At 44.0% G+C, this 12979-nt stretch overlaps 1 protein-coding gene across 1 annotated transcript in view; it reads left to right on the forward strand.

Annotated features, from left to right (window-relative positions):
• ATAD2 (ATPase family AAA domain containing 2) overlaps positions 1-12979 on the forward strand; it is a 43450-nt gene that overhangs the window by 3445 nt on the left and 27026 nt on the right. Inside the window, exons 2-5 of the mRNA XM_075582241.1 lie at positions 6239-6396; positions 6738-6790; positions 7619-7787; positions 12290-12392. Coding sequence (XP_075438356.1) covers positions 6239-6396; positions 6738-6790; positions 7619-7787; positions 12290-12392 — 483 coding nt within the window. The remainder of the gene's footprint in view (positions 1-6238; positions 6397-6737; positions 6791-7618; positions 7788-12289; positions 12393-12979) is intronic.

The raw sequence follows: 12979 nt of genomic DNA on the forward strand, positions 1-12979 counted from the left end.
GGCCGCAGCGCTGAGGCGAGAGTGATACGGCACGCCCCCCGGCGGTTCAGCACGCCCCCCCCTCTCTTCCTGCAGCTCCCTGCAGACCAGGTAATCGGCTGCACGTGCCGCCAATCTCGCGGGCGCGCGTTGCAGCTGAGTTACCGGGGCCTTAGGCCTCGGCCAGGCTCCCTGCTGGCGTGCTGAGGCTCAGGGAAAGCGGGTGCTTTCCCTGGCCTTGCGGTTGCTTTCCCTGGCCTTGCGGTTGCTTACCGCACGTGCTGTCAGGGGGCGGGCTCGTCACTGGCCGGGGGCGGGCCAGTGACGCCACGGAGCTGGGAGAACCGCTCACGTGACCGGCCTGTCGCGCCGGCAAGCAGGGGAATTTTAAATTCCCTAAAGACCTACGCTTCCGTGCGCTTGCGGAAGCGCAGGTGAGCCCCTACTAAAGCCGCTCTAATTGCGGCTGTAGGGGCTCAGTGCTGAGCGGGAGCGCGCCCCAGCGCGCTTCCGGCAGCAAGCAGGGAACATGGCCGAGGCCTTAGAGCGGTGTCTAGCAGCTGGGGTCGGTGTCTCACTCCTCTCCTTATCTCGCAGCCGCGGCTCCACTCGACACCTCCCCCGATGACGTCACTGCTAGAGTGCCAGCTCTGGTCTCAACGTACACGGACGGTGAAAAGCTTCCCCCTAATAGCTAGGCAGTGACGTTACACCTGAGAAAGTGACAAAGCATGTCACAAAACTAGTAGGGTGGAGCTTTCACTGTCCGTATACGTTGAGACCGGAGCTGACGCTCTAGCAGTGATGTCATCAGGGGAGGTGTTGAGTGGAGCCACGAGATCAGGAGAGGAGTGAGACACCGACACAAGCTACAGACGGCATTTTCGTGTAGTGCAGCCTACTGTAACCAAAAACAGCAAGTGTAATTTTGGTCTCTGCACAAAATTAATGTTTTAAATTGTACTATGTACTTTTTATGGGTAGAACTTACCTTTGGGAGATCAGAGGATCCAGCTGTTAGGCAAACACAGTCAGAGGCATTCAAAGACCACACTTTCTGCTTTTGACCTAGCAGATTGCTGTAAGTAGGCAATTGTATTGTACAGTGTGGAGGAATACTGCACAATGGTCCGTCTGTCTCTTGATTTTCTTCACAGAATCACCATCTGTACATCTTAATTTTTCCATCGGTCTCGAAGCGTAATATGGAGTATGTAACATAAATGAAAAATGAAGATGTATGGTTAGCCTGCCAACCAATCCACATTCGACCAGTACATTAAGTGACAAAGACTTAGGTGGTTTGGCCACGTCTGCCGTATGGACATCACCAGACTACCATACTAGTCCCCCAACACCACACGACCCATAGGCTGGAAAGTGGACTGAAATGCTCCAAAGAAGTGGTCGAACCAGGTGGCGCAAGATCTCAAACCGCTCCACCTCACAGTAGCCAAAGCCTAAAAAGCCGCCCTAAATCGAGATCAATGGCACGGAATCACTAGAGATGTATTGAACTTCCTGCCGCTGGCCTCCACAACGCATCGCTCCTTAACTTATAAAAGTTGAAGCCGTGTCGTTTACGGAGTATATACCATATGCCATCATCTGGATATCCCCTTGATTAACAGGACTGGTTTTCATACCATATCTTGGGACTGGTATGGTAATTGTTACAGTTTTCATTGCGTCAGGGACTTGAATATTTTTCTTCTATGTCAGTATTGACAGGTTTTGGAAAGACCTGTCCTTGTCCCTTAGGCCAGCTGTGCGCAAACTGGGAAGCGGCCCCCCATGGGTGGGCGCTAGATTTTCTGGTGGGGCACGGCAGTTATAGAGGTCTCGTGCTCTCCACCCAGGCATTTAGATTAAATGCCGGGGAACTGCGTGAGGCCTCTGTAATACACTTACCTTCAAGTGGCGCGTTGTCCTGGTAACCCGGCGTCAAATGACGCTGTGAGGTTGTGTCACTTTACCATGGCGACATACCATGACCACACACGCCATTTGACGCCGGTTCAGGGCACGCTAGGCGCCGAGGAGAGCAGGCAGGGGTGCGCACGGGGAAAAGTTTGCGCCCCCTTGCCTTAGGCTGCCAGTTTCCAATCAAGGCTTGTACTGTAGTACACACTCCTCCTAATTGTGAACTTTTCCGATGCTCCTCATTTAGGAGACAGTCACTCAGCAAGTTGACACTGTTTCTTGAGTTCCACTTTTATTTTGATATCACATTATCACTATTATCAGTTTGGAATCACTAAGTAGGTCACACGTAGATTTCAGTATCACACATAACAAACGTTTAGTGCTGCGCCCCCCACCCCGCCTACCTTCATCCGTGTCAGAGGACGCTGCGGGGTCATGTGACCCACTGTGTCATTTGACGCGTGTGACGTCACATGGCGCTGCGGCGCAACACAAGCCGGCTGAAGCAAGATAAGTAAATAGTTGCAGGGGCCTCACGTGATCCCCTTCTTTAATTTAAATGCATGGGGAAAGAGCACGGGGCCTATGCAACTGCCCGTGCCCCCCCACCCCCCCAGCAAAATCTCCCTCCCCCCTGGGGGTCGCGCCACCCAGTTTGAGCACCGCTGCTTTAAATTGTCTCGACTTCTTTAGTAAAAAAAATATCAACCGTGTGTGTCATCTAGATATTGATATCTCTATATCTAGATATATCTCGATAGATATACATTCACACCCACCCTCTCTCCGCCTTTAAGACCCATTTAAAAACCCTCCTCCATAACAAAACATATGAGTAGCTCTGTGGCTGATACTATACACCGTATACACTGACCGTGGCCCCTTGCAGGGGCACTTACCAGAACACCTTCCTACTGTCTCGGTACATTCTTCCTACTTACCGATTGAATTGTAAGCTCTTCAGGGCAGTATATTGCTATAATTCAATAACTAAATGGAATGGTGAAATAACAGTTTAAAATGATAGTGTAAATATACAGTATACAAAAAAATCTAAATGTTATACATCTAAAATAAGTGAAAAAAATAGTTGGTATAAGACCAGTGATAGGACATCCAAGTCCAATGAACATGACAGACAAAGTCCTTGGTAGAAATTGGTGGTGTTTGAAGTTTTTTTTAATTTTTTTTAATAGTTGGAGACTTGGGCAGCTTCTTATAGGATAACCCACGTCCAATTCGCAAATCTAAAAGTTCACGTTTCATAGGGTAAATAGATATAAACTATTTATTGCAGACCAAGCATACAATAGATGCTCGCAAGATTGGAGTGTCAATGCGCTTAGTGAGAAATTAATCTCAGTCACTGGCCAGATACATATGTTGTAGTTCAAACAGGCACAAAAATGAAGGAAAGGAGGAGCACACAAGAGACTTGATTTGAGTTTTGAAAAACTTCAATAAAGTGTTCCCAGCATCAGAGCTTTAGTACAGACAACGTTTCAGTACTAATGTGTCCCTTCCTGTTGGGTCTGAGGAAGGGACACATTAGTCCTGAAACGTTATCTGTACTAAAGCTCTGATGCTGGGAACACCTTATTGAAGTTTTTCAAAACTCAAATCAAGACTCCTGTGTGCTCCTCCTTTCCTTCATTTTTGTGCCATTATCAGGTCCAGCCTTGAGACGCCAGGACCATTGGGAGGTAAGCACCAGAAGCAGAATTATACTTGCATGTCTTTTTTAACAGTGGTGTGCCATTTATTTCTATGATTGCTCTTCTACTTCGTAGTTCAAACAGGGAGGGGTCCTTCCTCGTGTTGTCAGATCAGCGTAGTTCCACACTCTTGCGTCTATGCTAAGGCCCCGGTAAACTCCGCTGCACGCGTGCCCGCGAGACTGGCGGCGCGTGCAGCCGATTCCCCCGGTCTGCAGGACGCTGCAGACCAAAGGACAGGGGGGCGTGACGCGGGAGGGGCACGGCCGGGACGTCACCTGGCAGGTTCGCCCTCATTAGCTGAACCGCCGGGGGCGTGGCTTAGCGCTCCGTCGCGAGTCCTGCTCTCAATTCTATTGAGAGTAGGAGCAACTCTTGCCACAGCGCTGCGGCCCCCCCTCGCAGCGGGCCCGGCGCCATTGAGGGGAGGGCTCTCGTCCCTGCAGCGTCCGCCACAGCGGGCGCTGCAGTTGCCAGCGGGGTCCAGGCCTTAGGCTAAGGCCCCGCTCCCAGAGTCAGCGCACCCGCACTGCTGACAGGCGGTGCGCTGAGATACACAGACCGCGATATGCGGTCTGTAGGGAGCGGGTGGTGGGCGGTTTGACAGGGAGGGGGGGCGTGGCTTGAGCGGAGGGACCCGCTACTCCCCCCCCCCCCCTCCCTCCACGGACTTGGGCTGGAGCTGGAAAGTAAGTTTAAACACACACACGCAGGCACTCATTCATACACACACACACAGGCAGGCACTCACGCACTCATACACACACGCGCGCACACACAGGCAGGCACTCACGCACTCATACACACACACACAGACAGAGGCAGGCACTCACGCACTCGGGCACACACAGACACGCACGCGCGCACTCAGACACACACACAGACAGGCACTCACCTGCTTTCACTCCACACTCCTCCCCGCTGCCCGAAGCCTCTCCTCCTCCCGAAGCCTCCCCTCCCCATTGGCTCACAGCCACACACGTCACGCGTCAACGCTAGGAAACACCATTCTCTGGTGTCTCCAGCGGCTGACGCGCCACAGCGTGTAGTCAGCTGTGCAGCCAGGGGGGACCGGGACCGGCTCGCGAGGATTCCCCTGCTGGTGGGGAACTCGCTACATTGCCGCCCGCGCCAACGAGCGCAGCGGGACCGAGGCCTAAGAGGGTATGAGCATCCTGTGTGTAAGACCCAAATCAAGATCGCGACCTCAACGTTCCCATGTTAACATGATGGCATCAGCAAGCTTCCCAACGCAATTAGTCACTGAGCGTCGTTTCGTACATGTCCTTTTCTGAGCCGGATATGCAGGAGATAACGTGACCTGCCCATGTATGTATATACAGAGTTGTGAATGAGCTTGAGATGCTTTTTCATTCCAAGCTTGGTGCCTTTGCTAATAAACCTTTTTTTTTTTCTCTCTGTGGTTCACGTGTGGAGTAAACAATTCTGTATTTTCATACTGATGTGAGTGCTGGTTACAATGAGGGATTCCCAATAGAGGTGATCGACAAGTCTTAATACTTCCTGTTTAAGAACCAGAGCAATATTTGTAAACAGTCGCCTCCTGCAATCTGACAGACCTGCTTTGGGTGATTCCCAAATTTATTAGCAAGCATATGTGCATTTGGTTTATTTATGCGATTCATAAGTGGATTACAAAAACATGTCTTGGTTTCCTTGCAATGGATTGGGGAACAACATGGGTATTACATTTTTACTTTCGCCACCACATTTAAGGAAAAATAAAGTTGCCTGTGGGGTCACCCAATCTGTGAACTGGGATGTTTGACTGTGACCAAAACGCTGCTGGTGTTCCAATGCCGGAACATGTCAACGCTGGACATTTTGCTCTGATGTCCGCCGTGCACCTGACCCACCCAGTCTGCTGCACCCGACCTCCCACACCAACAAGCTAGGTCTGATAAGTGAATGTTTAAATGTCCCGTGCGGGTCCGCTATACTGCCTAGACAGTCCGCTCCGACGCTCCACCTTTAAATGTCCCGCTCGGGACATTTAAAGATAGTGCAGCTGGTCTAGACAGTGTAATAGTCCCGCATGGGACATTTAAACATGCACTTATCGGAGTGAGCAAGTGCGCGCGGCAAAATATCCTAGTGGCGTCTTGTCCCTGGTGGCTTTTTGGTCACGGCCAAACGTCCTAGACCGCCAATCGGAAGCTGAAATGTCCGGTCACAACTTTCTATTGGTTGCCAGAGAGAGGTTGACCCACGTTGTCATATTGTTTCTCCTGGACAAAATATATATTTATTTCTTCTGACCGCAAACGCACTACATACATACTGATAACAAAGGTAATGATCTAGAGCAGAGCTCTTCAACTGGGGCGCAGTGAGCCAATTGTGGTCTGTGAAGGGTCTTACTTAGGCAGTTAAGTGCAGTTTTTCACACTGGAACTCACTTGTAAGTTAAGGTAAATTTAAATATATATGGTAGCTGTGTTTTATAAATGCTCACACAGTGTTTTAAATATAGTAATGGGCAAAGCCATAAGCTTGTTGCCCTTCTAAATGTTTTCTGATCTGAACCCTTTGGAGACCCCTAGTCTAGTGCATTGGTATATCATTCATGGAAGTATTTTTTCTCTCTCCTTTTTTAGGGTCATTTTTCAGATAAGGAAGAAGGCCATGGTGGGCATGCTCTCCGATCTTTAGATAAGAGAAAGCCAGGAATCACTCAAAACTATTCCGATTCCAGCATGGACAAAACCACTGAAATGACGAGCGTGAATAATATTGAAGGAAAACGCTTTACCAGGTAGTTTGTGTGTATTTAATGCATAAATGGACATGAAAACCTAGCTTGTTAGCAGAACTTTCATCATTTTGTGTTCTGTATTACATTGAGTGCTTATCAAATACTTAGTGTACTGTATGTATGGCCAGTTTAAACTTGATTTGTTTTTAATCTCCATTTCCTTGGTCATGCTAATTTTTAGTTTTTCCACTGAAGCTGCTGACTATTATAAGTTACTTTTACCTTAAAAGTATAAGTATTGTTTATTTTCATGTTTGGCTCACATGGAAGGTGTGCCTAGGTACTCGTCGTAGCAATCCAAAGCAATTAAATACCCTGCTTTTTTTTTGTCTCCTGTTCAGGAGGCTGGCTAAACTTCAGGCGGATGCCAGGACGAATGGAGACTGTAAAGAAGGTAATACATGTTTCTGAAGTCGCTGGTTTAAAGCTCAGTTATTTTTTTTTCCTACCAGGTTAGGTTAAAAAAAATGTCTTCACAGGTATGCCGTTAGGCTCAGCTAATACTTTGAGTTAAGTTAATGAAAAATCCTCAGTGACTACTCTTGTTACATAAGGTCCGTGTCCCACACACGTCTAGCTGGGATTCTATGGAAATTGCAAATGAACTTTGGGCACAAATCAAGATTTAACCTATCTTTACATTACTTAAAAGCTTAAATAGATAATATGTACTGAATGTTTTGTGGCGGAACATACTTCTGATTGTTATCTTTAGTTTTTAGTTCTTTTTATTGCATTGCACACTACAATACTAAACTTTTTGGCTTGAAAACCTTTCATAAGCTTCTCGTGCTTTGAACATCCATGTTGTTGGAAGATATGTATTTTTTATTTTAATCCATCCTTGACCAAGCAGCTAATAAAATGCAAGGTATTTTGTTTCATGGCGTCCTTTAACGACTGCTGGTGACACTTGCTTTGTTTATTATTTAGTACTCCTTATCCTGCACTAAATTTCTTTCATTTATGCCTTTAATTTTATGTGAAGCTGCTAAAAGCAGTAACCACTGAGGCCAATTTAGAATCAAATGAATCAGCAAGATATTGTCTTTATTTTTCATTTGCTCCTTGTAACTTGTCAAATTTGCTACAAATAACTAATCTTATGAGTGGAGAGCATCTAGCATGGTAACCATGAAATAAAATCATTCCTAGTTTCTTTGAATAATCAACACTGTTTAAGTAAAATGCTGCATAAAATAACCTGTGTTGTTGTTTCCAGGTGAATTGGAAGCGTCAGGTAGCGGGTCATTGAAGAGAACAAGAAGTTCCGACAAGGCCAGTGTTCATGAAGAAAATGGTGATGTTGAGGTTCGCAGAAGTTGCAGAATCAGGAGAAACAGTTACAGTACCAAAAATCAGTCGGTGCTGTTTGACAAGCTAATTACAAAGTATGTGTGTGACTTTTTGCCCTCTATTAATTTCTTGAAACTACTGTATATTGTTGAAGGGATTTATTTTAAGATGTTTTCCTTCCCTTTCTCTTAAGAACTAGGAAACAAGAACACCCTTTTGAAAGCACTCATTGTGGTGATGTGTAATGATGAATTAAGTTAATAAGCAATACTTTATTATTAATATATAAAATAAATGGTTAAATGACCGAACAATAAACAACTAACATTGGTGACAGGACATATAAAACAGACTAAGGTGCTCTATACAAAAACTGAGACGTAGGGGAGATTCATTACATCCAATTGATAGTTAGCAATAAAATGGTTAAAAGCCTGTACATTCTGAACAAGTAACAGAGGACTAACCATAGGGATAATTACAAATATATAACATATAAAAGTTCCTACACAAATACACAGATAATGTGGATGAGTCAATAAATATTGTCAAATAACACAATATCGCCAAAATGCAACAGCTCATGTAAGAGCACCTGAGATGCTAGAAGTAGAGTAGCGACAGGGGAATAAATCTCCTAGTTGATACAGATACAGAGATATTCCAAAAACTAATAAATGAAGTGCATTAGAGCCCACAAAATGTGTTAAATGGCTGAGGCACGGATCTGGTCCGTATCAAGTTATAGCCTCCTAGTTAATACAAAGTCAAAATGCAATATCATTATCCTAAAGGTAGATAATGGCAATAAAGAATCTGTGGTGAGGAAACATACATATAAACATTAAGTGTGTGTGATACACTTGCGGTTTCACCCTCTATGTTTATATGTCTGTTTCCTCGCCACAGATTCTTTATTGCCATTAGCTACCTTTAGGATAATGATATTGCATTTTGACTTTGTATTAACTAGGAGGCTATAACTTGATACGGACCAGATTCGTGCCTCAGCCATTTAACACATTTTGTGGGCTTTAATGCACTTCATTTATCAGTTTTTGGAATATATCTGTATCAACTACGAGATTTATTCCCCTGTCGCTACTCTACTTCTAGCATCTCAGGTACTCTTATATGAGCTGTTGCATCTTGGCGATATTGATTGTGTTATTTGACACACTATTTATTGACTCATCCACATTATCTGTGTATTTGTGTAGGAACTTTCATATGTTCTATATTTGTAATTATCCCTATGGTTAGTTCTCTGTTACCTGTTCAGAATGTACAGGCTTTTAACCATTTTCATTGCTGGACTTAGGGGTCTTTTCCTCACTATTTGTGAGTCATTTCATTGCTAACTAGCAATTGGATGTAATGAATCTCCCCAACGTCTCAGTTTTTGTATAGAGCACCTTAGTCTGTTTTATATGTCCTGTCACCAATGTTAGTTGTTTATTGTTCGATCATTTAACCATTTATTTTATATATTAATAATAAAGTATTGCTTATTAACTTGATTCATCATTACATATCACTACAATGAGTGCTTTCAAAGGGGTGTTCTTGTTTCCTAGTTCTCAATTACCCTTTATCCCCTTTTGCACCTTTGTTATTACTTTCAATACATTGCATTCTGGTCTGACGCGAGAGTTACTTTCTCCTCCCCTTACCCCTTCCCTTCTATCAATCTTCCCTTTCTCTTACGTGCAAAAAGCACTTCCAGAAAGGGGTTCCATATGATGCACTCAAGACCCTCCACTAGATGAAAATAAAATATAACTTTTAATTATTTTTTTTTAGCATAAAATCGATTTTGAGAACCAAAATAAAATATATTACAAACTACTTGAGCAGCGACTATGACTAACATGATAGTGTCCAGAGCATAGGGTGTGAGTCACAATATAATCCCTAGGGTGCTATTGTGCTAATTTTTTATTTATTTATTTTTATTTATAAAAATGTTTTACCAGGAAGTAATACATTGAGAGATACCTCTCGTTTTCAAGTATGTCCTGGGCACAGAGTTATAAAAAATACATGGTTACGATAAAAGAACAGGGTTATACAGGTAATTCATAGACATTTCATGGACAGATAAAGTTGGAAAATTGGGAACAGGGGATAAAGGGCTTATGTGTTTCAGATAGAAATAGAGCAGCTTCAACATCACTTTAACATCAACTAACATCAGCGAACGGCAGCAAACGGCTCACGCCTTTGGAGCAACGCAGATGTACGCTGGGTGGGTGAGGTTGAATCTGGTGCGTCTGTGAACAAAAAGATCTTTTCTTTGTCCCCTTGGCTCATTAACATTCCAGTGGGTGGGGTTGCCGATTCAACAAAGAACAAGCACATGTTAACCCTTAGCACGCTGGTCCTGTGCAGAGGGGAGCAGTTCAAACAAAAGGTCCTCGGAGGGATATACAGTAATGAACAATCAAGTAAACTGTGATGGTAAATAAGTGATTAGTGTGAGAATACAATGAACATAAATAAGTGCTAAATTACAAAGAGTTCTCCCATGGAGTGTATACACAGACCACAACACTCTCAATGGATATTTCTTTTACTGGATCTATGTACTACACAGAGTTTAGTAATACTATAGCTGCTTCACTGTTGGTATGCCGTTTATCCGTTTGTATATATGTATATTAACCAGTGCTATGATATAGATATTAAGCTGTCCTTCTATAACTGCTAGTAACTAGACTCAAAATTAACCCACTGCGAGACATGTTTCTCAATCACGCTCGTGACAGCACATCTGACATGACCGATACCCGATGCGCGTTTCGTTCGAAGAACTTCTAAGGACCTTCTGATTAGCACTCTAGTGGTTATAATGTGACTCAGACACTGCTATATTCTTCCCCTATGCGTGTGACTATCATGTTGGTCACAGTCGCTGCTCAAATCGTTTGTAATATCATTTTGGTTCTCAATTGATTTTATTCTAATGAATAATTAACAGTTTATTTTCATGTAGTGGAGGTTCTTGAGCGCATCATATGGGAAATAGCTTTCTGTAACTGTGCTTTAATAGTTCCCAGGTAGCACCCCATCCGCACAAATACGTATAAAATACATTTTTTGCCTTTTGTTTAAACTGATATAATTTGACGTATTTCCCCCTTCCTCCTCCCCCTTCCCCCCTGGTGTTTTGTGTTGTCAAACCAGACTAGCACCATATTTCTACTTTTGTTCCAATGCAGGCATGTTTTGTTAATGTTTTCTGCTCCATTCTGACTTTAATCATAAACTTTATTTGCTTTCAATTTTCTCCTTTTTTTTATATGCTAAATTTTGTGACCCAGTGCCTATAGAAAAATATTTATTTTGTTCTTGCTTAAAAGGGTTGTCTGTCTGCAAACAATCAGGGCAGTGGCGCGTTTAATAGATTAAGTGCAGCAGATAAGCGCGCGCGCACACAAGTAGCTGTGATATGTTTTAACTCTGGATCCAAAGAAAAGGGAAACATTCATTTTTAAAAGGTTGAAAATAGACATTTTAAAAGTGCAATTTCTCCTGGCTTGCTAAAATAGCTGGTCAAATTGTTTCCTTGACCCATATACCACAGTCTTTCTTATCAGACCAACAGTTAAATAGGGGAGGAGGGAGAGAGGGGAAAATTGCCTGTGCAAACTGCTTGAAAACCGTGACCTCAAACAAAAGGGAGCAGTCATGAAATCAAACCTATCTCCGCTCACCTTGTTTAGATTAGGTGTTGGATTTTCGTAAACGGTGTCATCCACTTAAATATATTGCTGTCATTAGTACACAGTACATGCATACCCCAGTTTAAGGACACTCACTTTAAGTACACTTGCAAGTAAGGACATATCGGTCAATAGGCAAACAGCAGCTCACGCATGCACCGGTCAGCACGTCCTGAACAGCAATACCAGCTCCCTAGCTCTACCGAAGCTTTGCGCAGGTGGGGAGACTATAGAGCCTGTTACAAATGCGTTATTTACATCATTTATTCACAAATATGACGATTGCAGTACAGTACATGCATCGCTAAGTGGAAAAAGGGTAGTGCTTCACTTTAAGTACATTTTCGCTTTACATACATGCTCTGGACCCATTGCGTACGTTAATGCGGGGTACGCCTGTACACTTTTGTACTAGAAGGGGCTTCCCCTGTATGGGAGATTGACACCATCAAAAACAAAAATCCTGTTTCGTGGGACTGCATCTTTAAATGTGTGAATCTGCTTGTTGGTAAATAAACTTGTGTATACAAGTTTTTTTTAATGTATTGTCATATTGTATCCTCTGTCCCCTGATTCAATTGCTAGTGGAGAGCTTATATTTGATTGGACCATCCTTTTTATTTAATTCTAGTCAAGGGGTGGCCAACTTCAGTCCTCAAGGTTCACGAACCCCACAGGTCCGGTTTTCATGCGGCTCATTTTGATTGGGCCATCTATGCTGAAGCAGTGGTATCCTGAAAACCTGACCTGTTGGTGGCCCTTGAGGATTGAAGTTGGCCACTCCTGCTCTAGTTTCAAGCATTTAAAATATGCCAATTGTCAACTGCAATGCAATCCTCGTTTCAACTTCAAAACGTATATTTTTTTTCCAGCACCGCTGAAGCTGTTCTGCAAAAAATGGACCACATGAAGAAAATGCGTCGGCGCCGTCTGAGAGAGCTTGACGAGCCAGGCGTTTTCAATGACACTGAAGAAGTAAATTTGCTTTCAAGGGCATTCTCTTATGGAGTTTTGGATAAAGTATTGGATGGATGGATATGTAAAATGATAGCAGAATTATCATCTTACACCTGGGTTTATTAAAGGAAGGTTCAAAGGTGAATTAGTACATACCCCAATGCCATATAGTTCAGCCACACCCGAGATCGGTTGCAATTAGTTGAAGTGTTAGGTTTAATTGGTTAAGTCTTGGTGATGGTTGCCATCTACAAAAGTGCTAATAAAGCAGCACTTCCGACTGCAGTTTGTTTTCTTTTTTAGTTATAGGATTGGAGCAGGGTGTCCCTGGGGCTGAACTGATGATTTCAGCTCTGGGGACCCCGTGCTTCCTGAGATACTTACCTCCATAGGGAGTGCCGGTATCTCCTTCATGTTTAAAGGTCCCTCATCACGTGGGCCAAAAGGAAGTCGCATGTGATGACGTCCGTTTCCTATTGGCCCATGTGACCTGGGACTTCTTTTTTTAAAGCCGCCATTCTTACCCCCAACAAGCTGCGTCGAAGCTGCTACCTGCAGAACCACTGGCATCCCCTAGGAGGGAAGTTTCTCGGGAAGCTGGGGGT

Source organism: Ascaphus truei, chromosome 2 (assembly GCF_040206685.1).
Source record: "Ascaphus truei isolate aAscTru1 chromosome 2, aAscTru1.hap1, whole genome shotgun sequence".
Classification (NCBI taxonomy): domain Eukaryota; kingdom Metazoa; phylum Chordata; class Amphibia; order Anura; family Ascaphidae; genus Ascaphus; species Ascaphus truei.